The sequence below is a fragment of the Rhinoderma darwinii genome, chromosome 8 (genome assembly GCF_050947455.1).
Source record: "Rhinoderma darwinii isolate aRhiDar2 chromosome 8, aRhiDar2.hap1, whole genome shotgun sequence".
In the NCBI taxonomy this organism is placed as follows: domain Eukaryota; kingdom Metazoa; phylum Chordata; class Amphibia; order Anura; family Rhinodermatidae; genus Rhinoderma; species Rhinoderma darwinii.
In genome coordinates, this window is record NC_134694.1 from 32,574,506 (window position 1) to 32,599,178 (window position 24,673).

The following is a 24,673-nucleotide window of genomic DNA, read 5'->3' on the forward strand; positions in this document are numbered from 1 at the left end:
CATCAACACTGTACCCAACCCCCTATCATCCCTGTATATACCAGCCATCATCACTGTATATAACCCCCATTATAACTGTATATACCGGCCTGGCAGGTATATACAGGGATGATGGAGGTTATATACAGGAATGATAGCTGGTATATACAGGAATGATTACTGGTATATAAAGGAATGATCGGGGTTATATATGGGCATGATAGCTGGAGCAGCCATCATCCATGAATATAAAACACATCATCTCTGTCCCTAACCCCCTATCATCCCTGTATATAACTGTATGCAACCAGCACATCCGTGTATCAGTTTGAAAAAATGGATCACATGATTATTTTTTAGTTTGAGCCAATGTGGACATCGACGCGGTCAGTAACATGTTTTTTAAATGTATTTTCTATGAGTTTATTAAAGTGTTTTTCTATCTGAATTATAATAGTTGCATGCTGTAAGCCTAAGGCTGGGTTCACACGACCTATTTTCAGACGTAAACGAGGCGTATTATGCCTCGTTTTACGTCTGAAAATAGGGCTACAATACGTCGGCAAACATCTGCCCATTCATTTGAATGGGTTTGCCGACGTACTGTGCAGACGACCTGTTATTTACGCGTCGTCGTTTGACAGCTGTCAAACGACGACGCGTAAAAATACAGCCTCGTAAAAAGAAGTGCAGGACACTTCTTTGGACGTTTTTGGAGCTGTTTTCTCATAGACTCCAATGAAAACAGCTCCAAAAACGGACGTAAAAAACGCTGCGAAAACGGCGCAAAAAACGCCGAGAAAAATGCGAGTTGGTCAAAAAACGTCTGAAAAGCAGGGTCTGTTTTCCCTTGAAAACAGCTCTGGATTTTCAGACGTTTTTGGTCACTACGTGTGCACATACCCTAATTGTGAATGAAGTTCTAGCTGCTCACCTGCTCTGCTTCTGGGATTTGGCAGCCTCTGCTTTGTATATGATAAGGTTTATGTGATGGATTAGAGCCGATGTTCTCCTTGCTTATATTTGGCTAGTCTACTGCTTTCAAGTATCAAGTTGGTTTGGATGTGTATCTTCTTTTGATATACCGCTGAACTGGTATTATAGTCAGCAATTAAACTTGTTAAGGATCTGCCAGGCACAGCTTCTGTATCCACGCCCATAGGTAATCAGTCTGCACCTGCTTCTATGTCTGTGAGACTGACTCCATCTTCCACCACTCAGGATGGCAGGCTTAGGAGTGGGAGAGCCTATCACAGCCTGACCAGACGGAGCTAGCTCCCGTCCTCTGTCTATTTATACCTGCCTTTCCTGTTCCTCCTTGCTTGTGATTCTTCTCTGTTGGTTTCCTGGCCCTGCTGCAGCTTCTTGAACTACTTGTCTCTGCTTCGTATTGACCCTGGCTTACTGACTACTCTTCTGCTCTGCGTTTGGTACCTCGTACACTCCTGGTTTGACTCGGCTTGTTCACTACTCTCCTGCTCTGCGTTTGGCACCTCGTACTCTCCTGGTTTGACTCGGGTCGTTTACTACTCTTGTTGCTCACGGTGTTGCCGTGGGCAACTGCCCCGTTTCCCTTTGTTCTGTGTTTCCTTGTCTGGTTGTCTGTCGTGCACTTACTGAGTGTAGGGACCGTCGCCCAGTTGTACCCCGTCGCCTAGGGCGGGTCGTTGCAAGTAGGCAGGGACTGAGTGGCGGGTAGATTAGGGCTCACTTGTCTGCTTCCCTATCCCTGTCATTACAAAACTTCTATAGATTAGGATGTGTCTCTGATATTGAGATGGCTGCCGTGTCTTCTCCTTTTAATCATTCTTGAGGTAAAAGTCCTCTTTTTATTTTCTACTGTTTTGCATAATGCAGTAGATAGCATTAAACTAGGCTATACATTTGTAATGTACTTAAGACAGCCTTTTATACTACTCTCAAACGTTTAATTATCATGGTCAATAATAGCAGCGTTTACAGTACAGCACTCCTGCTCATTCAGAATGATGACCACTACGATTAGCATGCGCCTCTGCAGTTGTAAAACTGCATTGGGGTGGCCTACTGGGCTGGGGCCCACTCAGATATGTTCCCACCCCCCCTGTACTAAACCCCTAGCTACGCCTCTGGGTATTCAGGAAGTGTTGTGGGAATATTAAATACTGAGGTTAAGTTTTATGTAAAATTCTAGATCAGCTTTAACATTAGACTATTGGAGGCATGTGTCAGTATTATAACTTGTAAATGATAAACGTCTCAGTGGAAGTAGATTCCCATTGTACAATATTAGTATTGCTGAGGATTGTACCAGCTGTTTGATAATAGAATTCTGTGATATATATAAAAAGAGGAAGAATCAGTTTGCATATATCTCTTTTAGTTACTGCCCAATTTGAATCTATAACGTAAAGATGTCATTGTTAGGGTATGTGCACACGAGAACTATCTTTTACGTCTGAAAAGACAGACTGTTTTCAGGAGAAAACAGCTGCGTCGTTTCAGATGTAAAAGCTCCTCCTAGCATTTTGCGAGGCGTCTTTGAAGCCCGTAATCTTGAGCTGCTCTTCATTGACTTCAATGAAGAACGTCTCAAATTACGTTGCAAAGAAGTGTCCTGCACTTCTTTGCCGAGGCAGTCATTTTACGCGTCGTCGTTTGACAGCTGTCAAACTACGACGCATAAATGACAGGTCGTCGGCACAGTACGTCAGCAAACCCATTCAAATGAATGGGCAGATGTTTGTCGACGTATTGGAGCCGTATTTTCAGACGTAAAACGAGGCATAATACGCCTCGTTTACGTCTGAAAATAGGTCGTGTGAACCCAGCCTTAAAGTTTTACTTCAATCAAATTACCTGATTAAGATCAATTAAAGATTATTCGATGAAAAGATTGTTCTCCACTGGAAGTGTTCAACTGGGAGTGGAAGGTCTGAAAACCAGATTCTAAAAGAATGTGGATGATAAGGAAGGTAAACTGGTAGCATCCAAGGCATGTCCCAAGTATTACAACTGTTGTTGGTAAATTCTGTTAGAGCTGTTTGATTTGCCTACAGAACAGTCCTGGTAGACCTGGTGCCTCTGACAAATAGAAGATACCTTAAGAGACCTTTCCAGGTAAAACAAGTTGTTTTTAGCTTCCTAAGTTATTAGGTATATGTATAAGGGCGGTAATTTGAATCTCAGAGTAGGTAAGAATAAAAATTGGTTTGAGACACTTGTCAGATAAAACGTATAGTATCTATGAATATTTCTGTGGGTAGGAGCTGTTACAGGAAATCAGCTTAGAACATGGTACAAATCCCACTGTAAAGAGTAACACCAAGTACAAATTAAAATGTACCCAGTAACTACACATTTTCTAGGTGCCCTGTCCAGTGGGACAGAGATGTTTTTCTTATATAAAGGTGTTTCTTTGATTTAGTTTAACTATCTTAACTAGTTGCTGACACAGGACGAGCATTCTCATCCTGCGTGACAACCAGTGTCCGCGCACGATGGGAAGCTGGAAGATACTTAGGAGACCATTTGCAAGACAGACTAAGGGAAACAACAACAATGCTCAGGCGAGGATAATAAGGGCGGTGACCCTCTTATAGTCCAGGAATTCATGAGTTGATGATGATGATTTTCAGGTGCGTGCGCTGGCCCTTTAAGAGCAGGCACGCCGGCGCCTCACAGGGGGACTATGAAGCACAGCAGCAGGACGTCCATGGCCATGTTCATCGAGGGGTAAGTTAGAACGACAGACCGTGGCCATAGATGTTACAGTATCCCCCCTCTTACGCCCCCTCTTCTTGGGACCAGAACAGGAGAGAGACTTCCTTATGAGAACAGGGGCATCAATGTTCTTCTCTGGCTCCCAAGACCTCTCTTCTGGGCCAAATCTCCTCCAATCCACCAAATAAAATGTCCTTCCTCCCATCTTCTTGATGGCTAGAATCTCCCTTACCTCGAAAGTCCCAGATGAACCGCCAGGAGCCACTGCGGAACTAGGAGTCCTAGAGTAGCGGTTCAGGACCACGGGCTTCAGCAAGGATACATGGAAGGACTTAGGGATCTTGAGTGTAGGAGGCAGCCGCAGCTTGTAAGACACCGGGTTAATTTGTAGCAGGATCTCGAAGGGTCCGAGGAACCTGGGAGCAAATTTGCAGGACGCCACCCTCAGCCGGATATTCTTTGAGGACAACCAGACCCTCGTACCTGGAAGAAACTTTGGAGGACCCCGTCTTCTAGTATCTGCTTTTTTCTTCATGCGATCCACCGCTAGCAGAATAGAAGATCGGGTCTGTTGCCATATTTGCAGAAACTCCCTGAAGGTCGAGTCAGCTGCAGGCACCTGGGACATAGTAGAGACAGGAAGAGGTATTTGAGGATGTTGGCCGTAGACTATGAAGAACAGGCTGGAGGTGGTGGACTCACTAGTATGGTTATTATAGGAAAATTCTGCCCACGGGAGCAGCTGCACCCAGTCATCATGTCGCCTGGAAACAAAGTGCCGCAGATAGTTCTCCATAATTTGGTTAATCCTCTCGACTTGTCCATTGGACTGGGGATGATAGGCCGAAGAGAAGTCCAACTTTACACAAGGTAGACCGCAGAGTGCTCTCCAAAACTTTGAAGTGAACTGGACCCCTCGATCCAAAACAATATGCAGGGGCATGCCGTGCAAACGGAAGATGTGTTGTATGAAGAGGTCAGCCAGTCGAGCAGCAGAAGGCAGGCCAGTCAGGGGAACAAAATGAACAACTTTAGAGAATTGATCCACCACTACCCAGATCACACTGCAACCCGCAGAGAGAGGGAGGTCCGTGACAAAGTCCATTGCAACATGCTGCCAGGGGGCATCGGGCACAGGCAGTGGTTGGAGCAGACCAGCTGGTCTGGAGTGGGCAACATTATTTGCTGCGCATACCGTACATGAGGAGACGAAGTCCATGACGTCTTTGGGCAGCGTGGGCCACCAGAACTGACGGGCGATTAGGTCGGGTCTTATGAGTACCCGCGTGACCTGCCAGCTTGGAGCTGTGACCGCAGCGAAGGATTCTTCCTCTGTCTGCCAGACGTACAAAAGTTCTTCCTGGAGGAATGTCTCTAACCTGCAGAGGGTTCACAGAGAAGATGCAGGAAGGATCAATAATATTCTGTGGCGACTCCATAGTGTCCTCTGTTTTCGAATGATGTAGACACGGTATCGGCCCTTACATTCTCGTCAGCAGGTTGGTAGTGGAGTTCGAATCGAGCAAAGAATAATGAACGCCTGGCTTGACGAGGATTCAGCCGTTGAGCCGTCTGTAAATAGGTCAGATTCTTGAAATCCGTGAAGACCAGGATAGGGTGGACTGCACCTTCCAGTAGGTGTCTCCACTCCTGCAGGGTCAGCTTGATGGCTAGTAACTCCCGATCCCTAATCAAGTAGTTGCGCTCTGTGGAAGAAAACAGTTTGGAATAGTAGCCACATACCACAGTCTTGCCTTTAGAACCTCTCTGGAACAAAAGTGCGCCAGCACCAACAGAGGAAGCGTCCACCTCTAAAGAAAACTGTAGGGACACATCAGGGTGGTGAAGAATAGTGGCTGACGTGAAGGCTTTTTTCAAGGTCTCAAATGCGGCTTCAACCTCCGGAGTCCACACTTTGGCATTCATACCATTTTTTGTGACGAAGTGATGGGAGCTGTCAATGACGAGAAGTTGGGGATGAACAGCCGGTAGAAGTTGGCGAATCCCAGGAAGCATTGTATGGCCCTTACAGCCTTTACCTTCTCAGGGTCCATCTTGAGGCCCTGATCGGAGATGATGTAGCCCAGGAAGGGAAGAGATCTCTTTTCAAACATGCACTTCTCCAGCTTGGCGTAAAGATGATTCTCCCGTAAACGAAGCAACACATGGCGGACATGACTCTGATGAGTTACTGGATCTGGGGAAAAAATCAAAATGTCATCGAGATACACCACAACACAGATATAGAGGAGATCACGAAAAATGTCATTGACAAATTCTTGAAACACCGTTGGAGCGTTACACAGTCCGAAGGGCGTCACTAGGTATTCATAGTGCCCATCACGAGTATTAAATGCGGTCTTATGCACGATGAGGCGGCAAGGTCTCTGCTTCCTTCTTGTCGAAGACAGCGAACAGAGAGAAACAAGGAGGTAACCCTGCCAATGACTGATGCGGAGAAGGCTGCGGTGGATGGATATGACCCAGACAGCGGTCAAGACACTTGGGACTCCACTAGAGAACCTCTCCGGAGTTCCAATACAGGACTGGGGCATGCAAATGGAGCCAAGGCAAACCCAGCAGCACAGGGGTTGACGGCCTTGGGCAGAACAAACAGGGAGATGAGCTCAGTGTGAAGAGCTGCCACTTGAAGTCTCAATGGCTTGGTCATGGAAAAAACTGGGCAGACAAAGGCAGTCCATCTACCGAGGCAACGATCAATGGCCTTTCCAGGTGGACAGTGGGCAACTGGAGAAGATCCACAAGGTCTTGACAGATGAAATTAGGTACAGAGCCGGAGTCCAGGTAGGCAGAAACCGGATGCATCGGCACCTGCATTGGCACATCGGGTGTAGCAGTAGATGAAAGCAAGAGGGGTTGTTGGAAGTTGGGTGCCAATCTAGGAAGCCGTCTCTCCTGTTGCACCTCATGAGACCTCTCCCTGAGCCTTATATCTACCCAAGTAGCCAGCAGAATAAGGTCATCCAAGGCAGGTGATATGTCTTGGGCAGCAAGTTCGTCCTTGATCCTGGGCGACAGGCCATGCCAGAAGGATGCCACCAAGGCCTCATTGTTCCAGGACAGCTCTCCTGCCAGGGTCCGGAACTGGGTGGAGTATTCGCCCACGGAGGTGTCCTCTTGGCGAAGGTTGAAGATAGCCTTGGCTGCCGACGAGACACGTCCTGGCTCCTCAAAAACAGTACAGAACAACCGCACGAACCCCTGGAAGTTTCGGGTCCCTGTCGTTCCCAGATTGGGTTCGCCCACACCAGGGCCTTGCCAGTAAGTAGAGACATGATGAAGGCGATCTTGGTTCTGTCCGACGGAAATGCTCGGGCATGCAGGGAAAAATGGATATAGCATTGGTTCAGAAATCCCCTGCACGTACTTGCGTCTCCATGGAACCGAGAAGGTAATGGCAGCGAGAACCGGGAATCCGAACTGGAATCGCCGGGAGATGTAGAAGAGGGGTCGGTCAGAGGAGCTTGTATAGAGGCAGGAATGGAAGCAGCTAGCGCCCCTAGCTGCTGCGCCATGGAGTCCACTGCCACAAGAAGTTGATCCTGTCTTGTTCGGAGATCCTGCAGGTCCGCCTGCATGGCTTGGGAGGGTGACATGCCCTTAAATTGACCAGCAGAGTCCATGGCCTGAGCGTACTGTCACGAGGTGGGGTGTGGACCCACTGGGCCGTACCGTGTAGCGGGACGGCTGCTGGCCAAACAGGTATGGTACAGAGTCTATAGTCCAGAAATGGGTACCTGAGGCAATGTAGACAGCAGCAAGGCAGGCTTGGCTGGGAACAGGCAGCAGGTAGACGTCAGGCGTGGTGCAGTAGAACAGGCGTGGAGATGCAGCAAAACACGACAACAGCTCAGCACGGCAGTAGACCAGGATGGTACTGATAGCTTGGGATACAGGATACAGGTATGGGGAACACTGGGAAGCTGGAAGACACTTAGGAGACTATTTGCAAGACAGACTAAGGCAAACAACAACAACGCTCAGGCGAGGATAAGAAGGGCGGTGACCCTCCTATAGTCCCTCTACAGGAATAAAAACAAAGTTAAATTAATTTAATTTTTTTTTATGTTAAATAAAAAAAATACTCAAAAATACACCGAAATACACATTTTCTACAATGAATAAACTTTTTTATATATAAGTCCCAAAACATGAAATAATATAGACATATTTGGTATCGCCATGACCGTAACAACCTGTACAACAAATGTATAACATTATTTATGATGATCGGTGTATGGCGTGTATGGCGTATAAACAAAAATGTAAAACTGTAGCAGAACTGCTTTTTTTCTGCATTTTCGCCAAAATAAAAATTTATATAAATTAAACGATAACGTATTTGTACCAAAAAATGGTACCTACATAAAGTACAACTTGTCCCGCAAAAAACAAAGTCTCATACAACTATGTCGTACAAAAAAAAAATAAGTTATGAGCATCGGTATGCACAGTGGGAGACAAGGCAAAAATTGTCCGTGTCCTTAAAGAGAAATATGTATTAAAGGGAATGTGTCGCTAGAAATTTTTTTTTTTTTTTTTTAGTTAAACAGTTAGTGTATAAATGATTAAACATTGTTCTAATTTTTTCACGAGTCAGGAAATATTATAAATTAGATTCTAATTTATAACATTTCCCAGTGCTGGTCACCAGATGGAGCAATTCCCAAAATGGCAGCATTGGCATGTGGTAAAGCAACCACATTGCTTTATGCTGCAAAATTTGAGAATACACACTCGCTCTAGTGAGCTCACAGAATCCCCCCTCCTTTATCCTGGCTAGTGCCAGGAGAAAGGAGGGGATTGAACGTTCAAACCTCCTACACTGTGTGTGGCCATTTTTTGAGCTAACACACAGTGTAGTAGGTTTACATACAGTAGTAATCACACACTAAAACACGTACATACACAGAAATAACTTACCTGCTCCTGTCGCCGCCGCTCCCTCCGGTCCGTCCTCTCCGTCCGCTCCCTCCGCTCCAAGTGCATGCATTAGAACACAAGTCCGGAAGCCGCGATCGGAAGTAGTAATCTTACTGTCCGGCCGCGGCTTCCGGTCCATAAGAAAATGGCGCCGGACGTTGCTCGGCCGAAGACCATCAATTTGGACTGTGTGGGCACACAGACGGCGTACAGCATAGAGAATGGAACGGGTCCCGTTCGCATTCACTATGGGGCTGTACGTGCCGTATTCCATGTCTGTATGTGTCGTTAATCGACACATACAGAGATGGAAAAAAAATGGCAGCCCCCATAGACAAGAAAATAAATCAAACATTTTTTAATAAAAAACTAAAAGCAAATTGATATAAACATATATTTTTTTTTCGCGACACCCGTCCTTTAAAGAGGCTCTGTCACCACATTATAAGTGCCCTATCTCCTACATAAGGAGATCGGCGCTATAATGTAGGTGACAGCAGTGCTTTTTATTTAGAAAAAACTATCTATTTTCAACACATTAGAAGCGATTTTAGCTTTATGCTAATTCGTTCCTTAATGCCCAAGTGGGCGTGTTTTTACTTTAGACCAAGTGGGCGTTGTACAGAGGAGTGTATGACGCTGACTAATCAGCGTCATACACTTCTCTCCATTCATGTAGACAGCGCATAGTGACACTGCGTTATTCATTAGGTGCTGTCTTATACTGACATATTAACGTTACTGAAGTGTTTAGACCGTGACTAGACATTCTTTCCAGACAGGACGGGATGTCTATTCACAATCCCTGCACTTCGTTAACGTTTGTTTGGTATTTACAGCAAAGCAAGCCTAATCTCGCGAGATCTCGCTGTAAATGACAGGTTACAGCGAGATTACGCTTTGCTCTGCTGTAAGTACCAAACAAACGTTAACAAAGTGCCGGGATTGTGAATAGACATCCCATCCTGGCTGGAAGGAATGTCTAGTCACGGTCTAAATACTTCAGTAACGTTAATATGTCAGTATAAGACAGCACATCGTGAACAACCCAGTGTCACTATGCGCTGTCTAAATGTATGGAGAGAAGTGTATGACGCTTATTGGTCACTGATTGGTCAGCATCATACACTCCTCTGTACAACGCCCACTTGGTCTAAAGTAAAAACACGCCCACTTGGGCATTAAGAAACTAATTAGCGTAAAGCTAAATTCGCTCCTAATGTGGTGAAAATAGATGTTTTTTCTAAATAAAAAGCACTGCTGTTACCTACATTACAGCGCCCATCTCCTTATGTAAGAGATAGGGCACTTATAATGTGGTGACAGAGTCTCTTTAAGCGGTAAAGGGCCTGTTATTATTATTATTATTATTATTATTATTGTATGTATTTAGAACAACTTTTATAGAGTATACAGATGTTGTTATCACTAGATGAGAATTTATTTTAACAATTGATAAGGGTTGGGTCCCCAGCAAGTGGCAGTAAACTTGAACTAAAATACTTTAACTTGTTGAACTCCATCACTGATATGCGGCAGGCGCTGCCTAAGCCAATACAACACATTTGTCATGAACTGATGGCAGTGTCACAATTCTAAGCAGCCCTGCAGACAAACAACTTGCCGGAGGAAGAGGACAGATGCAGAGGGTTTTGTGGCAGTCATAATAAAACTCCACTAATCCGCCTATGAGGGAACTCGCCCCAGGCTCACAGTATGAGGTGCTGTGTACAGCCAGGTGACATACACTAACAAGAGACAGTAACTGACAGATGAGAAGGACCAAACCAAGTCCTGTTGACATCAGCAATCGTCAAAGTAAAGCAAAGATCAAAGACCTGAGTGAACCAGTCAGCAACATACAAGTGTTCTAAAGCGGAAGATAAATAAGTGACCAGGGGGTGGATAATAATAAATCTCCCATAGGACACCACCATACAGTCTGACTCCACAATTGTGGATTACCCTAAGGGCGACAGTCAGTGAAAAGCAGAAGACAGAAGAGGATGAAGATGTACAGGACATGTCATTGCACTGATGGGACCCAAAACCCCAAATCTGAGGGGAAATGCATGAGATTGGTGATAGTATTATATTATTAGTTGTGGCCCTAGTGATATATTGTTTGAGGTTTATAATCATAATATTTAATTTCTGTAATTTAGTATGAGAAAAAGGGGGTTAGTGATGGATGGTCAATTTGCTTATATTCTCTGTATTAAATTACATAGTGAATTATCAGGCAGGATGCCGAATTATGAATAGATATAGTTCATATCCCACCTGCAAAGACTTTCTCCCCCTTTTCAGGAGATTATATATATTGTGTATATATATATATATATATATATATATATATATATATATATATATATATATATATATATATATATATATATATATATATATATATATCTATATATATAAAGTATATATATATATATATATATATATATATATGTATATATACACATTTTCTTGTATGTTTGAAGAATCCATTTAGAGAAAAAAGTAATCTGTTGCTTTAAAATAATTATAATTGAAGTATATTAATTCTGAGTTTGTTCTTCAACTAACTATATGTCTCTCTGAGTTGTTATCTAGAGTTTGTTATGGACAAATGTGTGTTTGAGCTTGGGGGTGTTGCAATTGTATAAACAGAATATTCATAACGAAGAAAGGGAGTGAGATGAGAATAAAATAGATAATGATGTGGTCTCATGGGAAAGAACAACTAATAAGGATTCTATTATATTCTTGCCAAGAGAAATAGATCAGGTGTTACCTGATGTCAGCATATAATGAATAATTATAATAATGCATTTGAAATGTAATATGTCTGTGATTGCCTCAAATATAAAATATTCTCATTATATGCTATTGGCTGAATAAGAGTTATTGTCACATTGCCTCTGATTGGTTAACCTCAAGCCTACACCCCTTTTGAATGATAATATTGTAATTGAGTTTAACAATAAACCTCAGAGGAGTATTTTTGAGATATGAAATCTCCTGATTAGGAAGCTGGATAAAGTTCCTGGCGTGAGTGTCTGTTAGGACACGCTTCTAAATGTCAGTCTAATATATTTTGAGCCATTGACTTCCACAACAGAGCTAATCTCTGACTTCCACCTGACTCAAGTTTTTGCGTCGTACAAATGATCCAATGTACAAGTACCCTCTGTAAGAGCCAACTAATGTGTAGGTAACTAGGGGGTAATATTAAAGTAACCAACATCTAACTTCGTGAGCTAGCCTCTAGGACTGGGTTTGATTTGTTTAGGCACTAACGTTTTAGTAGTGTTAGAAATCGATATTTTGGACAAACTTCCCAAAAAAAGCAAAAAATTAGATACCACTTAGCCACTTAGTTCACATCTGCAGCTGGGAAAGCTTCCATTGCTGGAATATTCATGACAATTCAGTTTTTAATGGACCAAACAAGTAAGAAAATAACAGATCGTAGTACATCCCACTGAATTTTTCACTTACTGGGTAGCTGACTTGTTGAATGTCTTTTCATTTTTTACTGGGCAGTTGACTATCCTGCCTCCCAAAAATAACAGAATTTTGATGAAATATAAGCTTACTGAGGTTAACTTATGACATTTCCATAAGAAAAGTTTCACTGAAATGAGTGGGCATGTTAATAGAAACTTTTCTCTGTAATAATATAGAAACAAAACTTTAGAGTGAACAAATAATTTTTTGGTATACCTCCCAACCTTCAAGCATCGCTAAGAGGGACAACCGATGCGCCGTGCGTTGACAGTGACATCAGGGGTTCCCTCTAGGAGTGGAATCCCCGGCCAGAACGTTGGCAACGTTCTGGCAGGGGATTGCTCTCCTGGAGGAGCTACTGACGTCACTGCCTATATATGGACAGTGACATCAAGGGCTTCGCCAGGCTCAAAGTAGCGATGTGCCAGGATGAGCTCCCTCTGCTCCTCCACTATGGACTAATGATGAAGCAGGGAGCTGACCTGCTTCAGCATTGGGTTCAACTGTATCTGCGTCAGACACCAGGACACCGCCCAGTATCCGGGACTGTCCCGTTGAATCCGGGACTTTTGTGAGTTATGCAATGGTAGGGTACAATACCAGAAATCTTTGTTTCTCAGAAAACAGGCAGCATGTGGCAGCACTTACTTTGCAGAGGAAATTACATCACAGTGCTTATCTGATTCCAGGATCTTAGCTAGGTGGAAGGCAACAGAATCGGCATACTGAGAAATCTGCATCTGCCAAAGTGAAAGGTGAAGAGTTTAGGAAAAAGACCATAAATGTTTCTATATGGCTCTATATAAAAATACGTAGTTTGGAACCAATTACATTTTCACAAATTGAGGCTCCATGCACACGACCGTGCCTGTAATTACGACTCGTAATTTCGGGCACGACTGGCTACGGAAAGCCATCCGTATTTACGGACCGTGCTCCCATTATAAATTATGGGAGCACGGTCTGTAAAAGAAAAAATAGGACATGTCCTACTTTTTTCGGTAAGTTTCTATGGCACGGACACCTTTCCATAAACATACAGGAATGCGTCGGTCGGCCATAGAAACGAATGGGCCCGTAATTACGGACCGTAATTACGATCCGTAATTATGGGCGATTTTACTGTCGTGCGCATGGGGCCTGAGCATAAATTTTTGAAAAATTCCCAGTGAGCAACATATACAACCACCTCACTATATAGCTAATATCACAATATCAAAAATGTCTAGCACAACTATGATCACCTGGATCCTTGGTTCTCCATTTTCATCTTCTCTGACGGGTAGTGGTGAGTGTTTTGGGGATTCATATGTTAAAATACTCCACCTGATAGTACAGCGTGAAAATAAAATGACAATAAGAGTTCAACATTTTCAACACTTTGCTGATTTTATATATATATATATACATATATATATATATATATTTACATTTACATATATATATATATATATATATATTTACATTTACATATATATATATATATATATATAAATACAGTACTGTGCAAAATTTGTGGAAAGATGCTGCAAAGTAAGAATGCTGTCAAAAATAGAAGTGTTAGTACATAGTTACATAGTTAGTACGATTGAAGAAAGACACATGTCCATCAAGTTCAACCAAGGGATGGGAAAAGGGATGCAAAACATTTCTGCACATAGGAGCTAATGTTTTTTTGTTCTAGGAAATTATCTAACCCTTTTTTAAAGCCATCTACTGTCCCTGCTGTGACCAGCTCCTGCGGTAGACTATTCCATAGATTCACAGTTCTAACAGTAAAGAAGGCTTGTCGCTTCTGCAGATTAAACCTTTTTTTCTCCAGACGGAGGGAGTGCCCCCTTGTTTTTTGAGGGGGTTTTAGATGGAACAGGATTTCACCATATTTTTTGTATGTGCCATTAATATATTTATATAAGATAATCATGTCCCCCCTTAGTCGTCTCTTTTCAAGGCTAAATAGGTTTAATTATTTTAATCTTTCTTCATAACCTAGATTCTCCATGCCCCTTATTAGCTTCATTGCTCTTTTTTGGGTTTTTTCCAACTCCAGGGCATCCTTTCTATGAACTGGAGCCCAGAACTGAACTGCATATTCTAGATGAGGCCTCACTAATGCTTTGTAAAGTGGTAATATTATATCCCTGTCCCGTGAGTCCATGCCTTTTTTAATATACGACAATATCTTGCTGGCCTTTGAAGCAGCTGATTGACATTGCATGCTGTTATTTCGTTTATGATCTACAAGTACACCCAGATCCTTCTCAACAAGTGACTCCCCCAGTATAGCTCCCCCTAGGACATATGATGCATGCAGATTGTTGGTACCCAGATGCATAACTTTACATTTATCTACATTAAACTTAATTTGCCAAGTGGACGCCCAAACACTTAGTGTGTTCAAATCAGCTTGTAATTTCCGAAGATCTTACATAGACTGAACAATACTACATAGCTTGGTGTCATCTGCAAAAACAGAAATAGTGCTATTAATCCCATCCTCTATATCATTAATAAATAAGTTGAATAATAGTAATCCCAGCACGGAACCCTGGGGTACACCACTTATAACCGGGGACCATTCAGAGGAGGAATCATTGACCACAACTCTCTGGATACGGTCCTTGAGCCAATTCTCAATCCAATTACAAACAATACTTTCTAAACCTATGGTCCTTAATTTATCCATTAGATGTCTATGAGGGACAGTGTCAAATGCCTTTGCAAAGTCCAAAAACACCATATCCACATCGACCCCTCTGTCCAGGCTTCTGCTCACCTCTTCATAAAAACAAATCAGGTTGGTTTGACAACTTCTGTCCTTAGTAAAACCATGCTGGCTGTCACTTATAATACTATTTTATGTCACATAATCGTGTATATAGTCCCTCAATAGTCCCTCAAACTTTTTCCCCACAATGGATTTTAAGCTTACTAGTCTATAATTACCCGGGGAAGACCTAGAGCCCTTTTTGAAAATAGGCACCACATTTGCCCTGCTCCAGTCCCTTGGCACTATACCAGTCACTAGAGAATCTTTAAATATTATTAAGAGGGGGACGGAAATAACTGAACTAAGCTCTTTAAGAACTCTAGGGTGTAACTCATCTGGTCCGGGGCCTTATGTACATTTATGTAAAGGATCTGCCAGGCACAGCTTCAGGGTTAACTTCCTTAGGTAATCAGTCTTCACCTGAGTCTATCTCTCTGAGACTGACTCCAGCTTCCACCACTCAGGCTGGCAGGCTTAGGAGTGGGAGAACCTATCGCAGCCTGGCCAGACTCAGCTAGCTCCCGCCCTCTGTCTATTTATACCTGCCTTTCCTTTTCCTCCTTGCTTGTGACTCTTTCCGTGTGGTTTCCTGGCCCAGCTACAGCTCCTAACAATTTGATTCTGCTCCATTCTGACCCTGGCTTTCTGACTACTCTTCTGCTCTGCGTTTGGTACCTCGTGCTCTCCTGGTTTGACTTGGCTCGTTCACCACTCTGTTGCTCACGGTGTTGCCGTGGGCAACTGCCCCTTTCCCTTTGCTTTATATTCCCTTGTATGTTTTGTCTCGTGCACTTACTGAGCGTAGGGACCGCCGCCAAGTTGTACCCCGTCGCCTAGGGCGGGTCGTTGCAAGTAGGCAGGGACAGAGTGGCGGGTAGATTAGGGCTCACTTGTCCGTTTCCCTACCCCTATCATTACAATTTATTTTATTTAACTTAGCTTGGACCATATCTACATTCAGCCAATTCAGTATATCAACTGATATATTAACAGCACTGGCACCGGCTACATCAGCTGCTCTTTCTTCTGTTGTATATACAGAGCTAAAGAACCCATTTAGTAACTCTGCCTTCTCTTGGTCCGCTGTGACCATCTCCCCATTACCACTATTTAGGGGTCCTACATGTTCGGACCTTGGCTTTTTTTCATTGACATACTTGAATAATTTTTTGGGATTTGTTTTACTATCATTGGCCACCTGCCTTTCATTTTGTATTTTTGCTGATATTATTACCTTTTTACAGATTTTATTAAGCTCTTTATAATTACCAAAGGATACAGCTGTACCATCAGATTAGTATTTTTCAAATGCCCTTATTTTTGTCATATATTGCCCTTTTTACAGAAGGTGTAAGCCATGTGGGGTTTAATATTAGTCGTTCAAACTTGTTACCTATAGGAATAAATTTTGCACTATAATTACCCAAAGTAGATTTGAAATTCTCCCATTTATCATTTGTACCATTATTTAACATTAGTTCTTCCCAGTCTATATCTTGAATTGCAGCCCTCATCCTGAGGAGAATTGACCTTCTCAAAATTAAGTGTTTTTGCCCTCCCAGCCTCTGTTTGTTTTTTACAGTATAGGTAAAATATAACTATAATTTGATCACTGTTACCAAGGTTTTCACGAACGTTGACATTCCCAACTAGCTCTGCATTATTAGAAATTACCAGATCCAACAGAGCTTCACATCTAGTCGGGTCTTCCACAAACTGGCCCAAAATTTTTTCCTGCAACAGGTTGAGGAAATGTCTCCCCTTTGCAGTTGAAACCGAACCATGACAACAATTAATATCCCGGTAATTTAAATCTCCCATTATCACTACAGTACCGCCCCCCCCCCCCTGTGCAGCCCGCTCCATTTGTTTAAATATCTGACCTTCCATCTCCTCAGTTATATTGGGGGTCTATAGATTACACCAAAAGTAAATTTTTCAGTGTTTACCTCCCTTTTTAATTCCACCCCCAAGGTTTCAATCTCCTCCGAATATTCAGCCACTATTGTCTCTTTCACACTCACCTTCATATTGCTTCTCACATACGAACATACACCACTGCCTTTCCTATTTGTCCTGTCTTTCCGAAATAGTGTAAAACACTGTAGATTTACAGCCCAGTCATGTGACGAGTCCGGCCATGTTTCAGCAACACCAACTATATCTGTATGTTCCTCCAGTACCAAGGCCTCCAGCAAACCCATTTTGCTTGCTAGACTTCTGGCATTTGTGAACATATGCTTAAATTTGCCTTTCAATTTTTCACTTTCAGTATCAGAAATGTGATTATTTGACATTATTTGGGCATTTTTGTTTTCATTGCTGTTTTGTAACAAAAGGATCTCCTTATCCTGTTGTCTAGTCCTCTCCCCACCGTCTATTTCTCCCCCCACCAATATAGTCTCACCTCTCTCTAACCTGACTACTCCTTTTTTCTACATTGACCTCCCTCCTCAGTCCTAGCATAAATACTCTGCCGCCCCAGCTAAAATTCTCTCCCCCAGCACAGCGGACCCCCTTCCATTTAGGTGCAAATCTTTTGCAGGATACAGTTTGTACCCCAATGAAAAAAGTCAGCCCAGTGCTCTAGGAACCCAAAGTCTTCTCCTCTCCACCAAGACTTCAGCTATGCATTTAACTCCCTGAGTTCCCACAGTCTTTCCTGTGATGCGCATGGCACAGGCAGTATTGCAGAGAATACAACCTTGGAGGTCCTTCACCTCAGCTTGTAGCCTAGTTCTTTAAAATTATTCTTAAGGTTCCTTCACCTACCATTTTTTCTGTCATTGGTTCCCACATGGGCCACGACAGCTGGATCATCACCAGCCCCTCCCAGTAATTTATCCACCCGTTCTACCACATGCCAAACACTGGCACAAGGGAGACAGCAAACCATTCGGTTGAGGCGGTCTTGGCGACAAATTATTCTATCCGTCTTCCTGATTATAGAATCCCTTACAACTACGAATTGTCTTGCCTTACCTGCATTACCATCCCGCCAACTACTAGCTGGGCTGTTCTCCCGTCTGTTAGGGAGATCAGTATCCACTAGGGCTGCCATTTCTGAGACTGACACCCTCGCATCATCACTTAACTTTTCTGTTTGGAGTAACAGAAACAGGATTGGCCTTCCTATTCTTGGACCCCTTTCTACTGCCCCCAACTACATTAACCCAGCTACTTGCCTGGTCCTGCTGACCCATGTCTTCACCCTCCAGTTCTACCACACTAACTGCTTGCTCAGTGAGCAGAATGCTCCGTTCAAGATTGTCTATCACCCTCAGTGTTGCACTTTGCTCCTCCAGATCTCTAATGTGAGGTTCCAGGTCAACAACATGCTCACATCTGCCACAGAGGTTTTCCGCCTGGAACTCCGGCTCCAGTCGTGCATACATATGGCAAACTGTGCACTGAAGAAAACCTCCAATCTTGCTATCCATTATCCCAGTTACAAAAAAACATTGAACAATTGAAAAAGTAAAAGAAAAGAAGAGTACTTACAGGGACTTTAACTCCTCTTTTTAACTTCGGTTTAGTAATTCCACTTGATATACAAGCTGCTTAATTTAGCAAGGCCAAAAGGAAAAAAGGGTTTTAAATTGTGTCAGTTTTGCTAACTTATATTAGCAAGCACTCAATTCATATCTCAAACACAGTTTCACACACAGAAACACAACAAACCAATCCGGTTTAGTAACTACACTTGATATACAAGCCACTTAATTTAGCAAGGCCAAAACAACAAAAATACAAAGTGAATGAACTGATGATAAATCTAAATTAAATCAATATTTGTCTTCAAAACAGCATCAATTCTTCTAGGTACACTTGCACGAATTCATGGATTTTATAGGATTATAGTCAGGTGTATGATTAACCAAGTGTACCAAACAGGTGATAATGATCATCATTTTCATATGTAGGTTGAAACACAGGCATTAATTGTAACAGAAATAGCTGTGTAGGAGGCTTAAAACTGGCCGAGCAACAACCAAACTCTGCTACAAAGGTGAGGTTGTGGAAAACTGTTTCATGTCACAGGACCACTATGGTAAGACTGAGCACAGCAACAAGACACAAAGTAATTAGCTATACTGCATCAGCAAGGTCTCTCGCAGGCAAAGATCTCAAATCAGACTGGGCTTTCAAGATGTGATGTATAAGCTCCTTTGAAGAAGCACAAATAAATGGGCAAAATTGAAGACCATAGACGCAGTGGTTGGCAGAGAAAACTTTGTGCAGCAGATCAGACACATCATGCTTACTTCACTGCAAAATCGGAAGGAAGATGTCCAGCAGTGCCATCAGCTCAGAACTGGAAGAAACCAGTGGTACCCAGGTACACCCATCTACTGTTTGGAGAAGTATGGCCAGAAGTGGTCTTAATGGAAAAATTGCAGCCAAAAAGCCATACCTTCGATGGGGGAAACAAGGTCAAGTGATTCAACTATGCAGAAGGGGCTAGGGTGAAGAAAAATGGCAGCAAGTGCTCTGGACTGATGAGTCGAAATTTGAAATATTTGACTGTAATAGAAGGCAGTTTGATTGCTGAACGGCTGAAGAGCGGTATAATAATGAGTGTTTGCAGGCAACAGTGAAGCATGGTGGAGGTTCCTTGCAAGTTTGGGCCTGCATTTCAGCAAATGGAGTTGGGGATTTGGTCAGGATTAATCGTGTCATCAATGCTGAGAAATACAGGTAGATACTTATCCATCATACAATATCATCAGGGAGGCGTCTGATTGGCTACAAATTTATTCTGCAGCAGGACAACGACCCCAAACATACAGCCAATGTCATTAAGAACTATCTTCAGCATAAAGGTGAACAAGGAGCCCTGGAAGTGATGATATGGCCCCCACAAAGCCCTAATCTCAACATCATCGAGTCTATCTCGGATTACATGAAGAGACAGAAGAATTTGAGGAAGGGACATCCACAGTAGTACTGTGGTTAGTTCTCCAAGATGTTTGGAACAACCTTCCTGCCGAGTTCCTTCAAAAACTGGGTGGTCCCACCGAATATAGATTTGATTTAGATTTCTCTTCTGTTCATTCACTTTGTGTTTTGTTAATTGACTTAAAAAAACAACTATTAACACTAATATTTTTGAAAGCATCCTTACTTTGCAGCATTTTTACACAACTGACTAAAACTCTTGCACAGTACTGTATGTGTGTATATATATATATATATATATATATATATATATATATATATATTCTGGTAGATTTAGCATTAACTTGTTTTATGGTATGTGATGACTGTATCAGAAATTCAGGGGATCTTAATAATTACCTGTCAAGCATTTTTGTAGTGGCTCGTTCAAGCTTTTCAAGTATTTGGAGCAGCTGAGCGTCATCATCACAGAGACTTCCCCAACCCAGGACTCGAGCCAAGTCATTCCCTGTGCCAAGTGGCAACACACCAAGTTGACACTATACATATATAAACAATAATAAGTTTACACAAGCAGTTCACCTAAGATAATCATACATAACAGCTGATCACACAATGACTGATTTTTTTTACCTGTTTGTGAAGGCCCAGCTTGTCAATTTCAGAGAGAACCCACCCTACACTGCCATCGCCACCACAAGCAAGGATACGAAATGTTGAGAACTTCTGGAATAGGCGAAGCCTAAGGAATATAAATTAATGTCATATTTACTCTTAAAATAGTAAAACATCAAATCATCTTCAAAGATGGAGTAAAATGCTGAAATGTCATAAACTGCTATTTCCATGTTAGGGCGTTCAGAGGTAATAAAGGGAAAACCCTTGTTATGACGGGGTAGGGAGACAGACAGGTGAGCCCTAATCTACCCGCCACTCAGTCCCTGCCTACTTGCAACGGCCCGTCCTAGGCGACAGCGTACAACTGGGCGACGGTCCCTACGCTCAATAAGTGCACGACAGACAAACAGACAAGGGGAACACAGATGCTAAGGGAAATTGGGCAGTTGCCCACGGCAACACCGTGAGCAATAAGAGTAGTGAACGAGCGGAGTCAAACCAGGAGTGTACAAGGTACCAATCGCAGAGCAGGAGCGTAGTCAGTAAAGCCAGGGTCAAAATGAAGCAAGGTCAATAATAATAGCAGGAGCAGCAGAGCCAGGAAACAGGAAAGAATCACAGGCAAAGGAGGAGCAGGAAATGCAGGTATAAATAGACAGAGGGCGGGAGATAGCTCCGTCTGGCCAGGCTGTGATAGGCTCTCCCACTCCTAAGCCTCCCAGCCTGAGTGGTAGAAGATGAAGTCAATCTCTCAGACTTAGGAGCAGGTGCAGACTGACTAACCACGGGCGTCGACACAGAAGCTGTGTCTGGCAGATCCTTTACAGTACCCCCCCTTTTATGAGGGGCCCCTGGACCCTTTCTAGGTGGACCTGGCTTATTGGGGAACCGAAGATGGAACCTCCTGAGCAATACCCCAGCGTGAACATCCCGGGCGGGTACCCAAGTCCTCTCCTCAAGCCCGTATCCCCTCCAATGGACCAGGTACTGGAGGGAGCCTTGGCCACCTCGAATTCTACCCCTTCAAGGGTGAGAACAAGGACCGGAGGTTTCCTTTAGGGAGCCAAGGACGGGGAGCAGCGTTTAAGGAGGGAGGCATGAAACACGTAGTGTATTCGAAAAGACGGGGGTAACTCCAGTCGGAAGGAGACAGGGTTAAGGACCTCATCGACCTTGTACGGCCCTTTTTGACGGGAATTTATTTTAAGATAGCCACACCAGATCCCCGACCACAAACAAGGGGTTAGCAGAACGTCTTCTATCTGCCTGAGTCTTTTGTATTCTCTGGGACGCCTCTAGGTTCTTCTGAACCTGGGCCCAGACTGTGCACAGTTCCCGATGAACGACATCTACCTCGGGATTGTTGGAACCACCAGGGGAAACGGAGGAGAACCGTGGATTAAACCCAAAATTGCAGAAAAAGGGGTAGACCCCTGACGAGTTACTGACCCGGTTATTAAGGTAAAATTCGGCGAGGGAAATGAAGGAGACCCAATCATATTGACAGTCAGAGATAAAACACCTTAAATATTGTTCTAGAGACTGATTAGTCCTCTCAGTTTGGCCATTAGTTTAAGGATGGAAGGCCGAGGAGAAGGACAGATCAATCTCCAACTTTTTACAGAAGGCTCTCCAAAACAATGAAACAAATTGTACCCCTCTGTCAGAAACAATATTGACAGGAACCCCATGGAGACGCAGGATGTGTTTGACAAACAAGGTAGCTAACGTCTTAGCATTGGGTAGTTTCTTGAGGGGCACAAAGTGGCACATCTTACTGAAGCGGTCTACTACAACCCACACCACCGACTTGCCTTGAGACGAAGGAAAATCGGTAATAAAATCCATGGAGATATGGGTCCAAGGTCTCTGGGGAATGGGCAAAGAACATAGTAAGCCCACTGGTCGGGACCTGGGAGTCTTGGACCTAGCACAAATTTCACAAGTGGCGACGTACGACTTAACGTCTTTAAGCAACCCAGGCCACCAATATTTTCTGCCAATGAGATGCTTGGTACCCAGGATGCCTGGATGGCCAGATAGTGCAGAGTCATGATTTTCCCTGAGTACCCTTAGCCGGAATTGTAGGGGAACAAACAGCTTGTTCTCAGGAAGGTTCCCGGGAGCTGAACCTTGATCAGCCGCAATTTTGGAGACTAAGTCAGAATCAACAGAGGAAATGATTATACCTGGGGGCAAAACACAAGCAGGATCTTCCTCCGAAGGAGGGCTGGCCATGAAGCTACCTATAGGTGACCAAAAAGTTGAATCTAGTAAAAAATAACGCCCATCGAGCTTGTCTCGGGTTTAGCCTCCGGGCAGATTCTAGAAAAAACAGATTCTTGTGGTCGGTAAGGACCGTTACCTGGTGCCTAGCCCCCTTCAGGAAGTGGCGCCACTCTTCAAATGCCCATTTAATGGCTAAGAGTTCGCGGTTGCCAATATCATAGTTACTCTCAGTGGGTGAGAACTTCCTGGAGAAGTAGGCACAGGGACGGAGATGGGTGAGGGACCTGGTACCCTGGGACAAGACAGCACCCACTCCCACCTCGGAGGCGTCAACCTCCACGATGAATGGCTCCATTTGGTTAGGCTGAATCAGCACAGGGGCCGAGATAAAGCACTTCTTAAGAACCTCAAAAGCCTGGACCGCCTCTGGAGGCCAGTGGAGGAGGTCAACACCTTTGCGAGTAAGATCCGTAAGAGGCTTAGCGATGACCGAGAAGTTAGCAATAAATCTCCTGTAATAATTAGCAAACCCCAGGAAGCACTGTAACGCCTTCAGGGACCCATTCAGCCACAGCCTGAACCTTGGCAGGGTCCATGCGGAATTCATGAGGAGTGAGGATTTGACCCAAAAATGGTATCTCCTGCACCCCAAACACACATTTTTCGGTTTTAGCAAACAGTTTGTTTTCCCGAAGGGCCTGGAGCACCTTCCTGACATGCTCAATGTGGGAGGACCAGTCCTTGGAAAACACAAGTATGTCATCAAGGTACACTACAAGAAATACCCCCAGGTAGTCTCTTAAAATCTAATTTATGAAATTCTGGAAGACCGCGGGAGCATTACACAACCCAAAGGGCATGACGAGGTATTCGAAATTACCTTCGGGCGTGTTAAACGCAGTCTTCCACTCATCCCCCTCTTTGATGCGGATAAGGTTATAAGCCCCCCGTAGATCAAACTTAGAGAACCATTGGGCCCCCTGAACCTGATTGAAGAGATCAGGAATCAAAAGAAGGGGATACTGGTTCCTTACAGTGACCTTATTCAAGTTTCGGTAGTCAATGCACGGCCTAAGACCACCATTCTTCTTCCCTATGAAGAAGAAGCCAGCACCTACCAGAGAAGTAGAGGGGCGAATGTAACCCTTGGCCAGGCATTCCTGGATATACTCTCTCATGGCTTCCCGTTCGGGACAAGAGAGATTAAATATCCTACCCTTAGGGAGCTTAGCTCCTGGTACCAAATCGATTGTGCAATCGAATTCTCTATGAGGAGGTAACACTTCTGAGCCCTTTTTAGAAAAAACATCAGCGAAGTCCTGAATAAACTCAGGTAGAGTGTTCACCTCTTCAGGGAGAGAGATAAAATTAACAGAAAAACATGACGTCATGCATTCATTACCCCATTTGGTAAGATCCCCAGTATTCCAGTCAAAGGTGGGATTATGCATCTGCAACCAGGGAAGGCCTAAAACCAAATCGGACGATAATCCCTGCATCACCAGTACAGAGCACTGCTCCAAATGCATGGAGCCAACAAGGAGTTCAAAAACAGGGGTATGCTGTGTAAAATAACCATTAGCAAGAGGAGTGGAGTCGATACCCACTACCGGGACAGGTTTAGGCAAGTCAATCAATGGCATAGCTAGAGACATAGCAAATTCCACAGACATAATATTAGTAGAAGATGAAGTCAATCTCTCAGACTTAGGAGCAGGTGCAGACTGACTAACCACGGGCGTCGACACAGAAGCTGTGTCTGGCAGATCCTTTACAACCCTAGTACGGCACATCAATCACATAGCCGGAGTACAGGGTAGTTCCAAAGAGAGTCTCTTATTCTGGAGGACCTGGCATGTCCACAAATTCCATGGTTGGCCTATTGCTTCAATGGGCACCACGTAATACTTTATTTTCCCTGTTATGGCACTGCAGGGTAATTGAACATTTGCTGCTGAGTTTTCATGCAGACTATAGCTGATTGCTGGTCATCTCAGTACTGAGACAAACTCAGTGGTGATTTGTTCATTT

General features: G+C 43.7%; 1 protein-coding gene across 6 annotated transcripts in view; it reads right to left on the minus strand.

Annotated features, from left to right (window-relative positions):
• LOC142659435 (diacylglycerol kinase eta-like) overlaps positions 1-24,673 on the minus strand; it is a 257,916-nt gene that overhangs the window by 105,310 nt on the left and 127,933 nt on the right. For 5 of the 6 annotated variants that reach the window (XM_075835574.1, XM_075835568.1, XM_075835570.1 and 2 more), the window contains 4 exons: positions 20,429-20,537; positions 20,195-20,334; positions 13,371-13,452; positions 12,775-12,866 (listed from right to left, as the gene is read on the minus strand). In XM_075835574.1, the coding sequence (XP_075691689.1) occupies positions 12,775-12,866; positions 13,371-13,452; positions 20,195-20,334; positions 20,429-20,537 (423 nt within the window). The remainder of the gene's footprint in view (positions 1-12,774; positions 12,867-13,370; positions 13,453-20,194; positions 20,335-20,428; positions 20,538-24,673) is intronic. The other variant, XM_075835573.1, reaches the window with a different exon arrangement.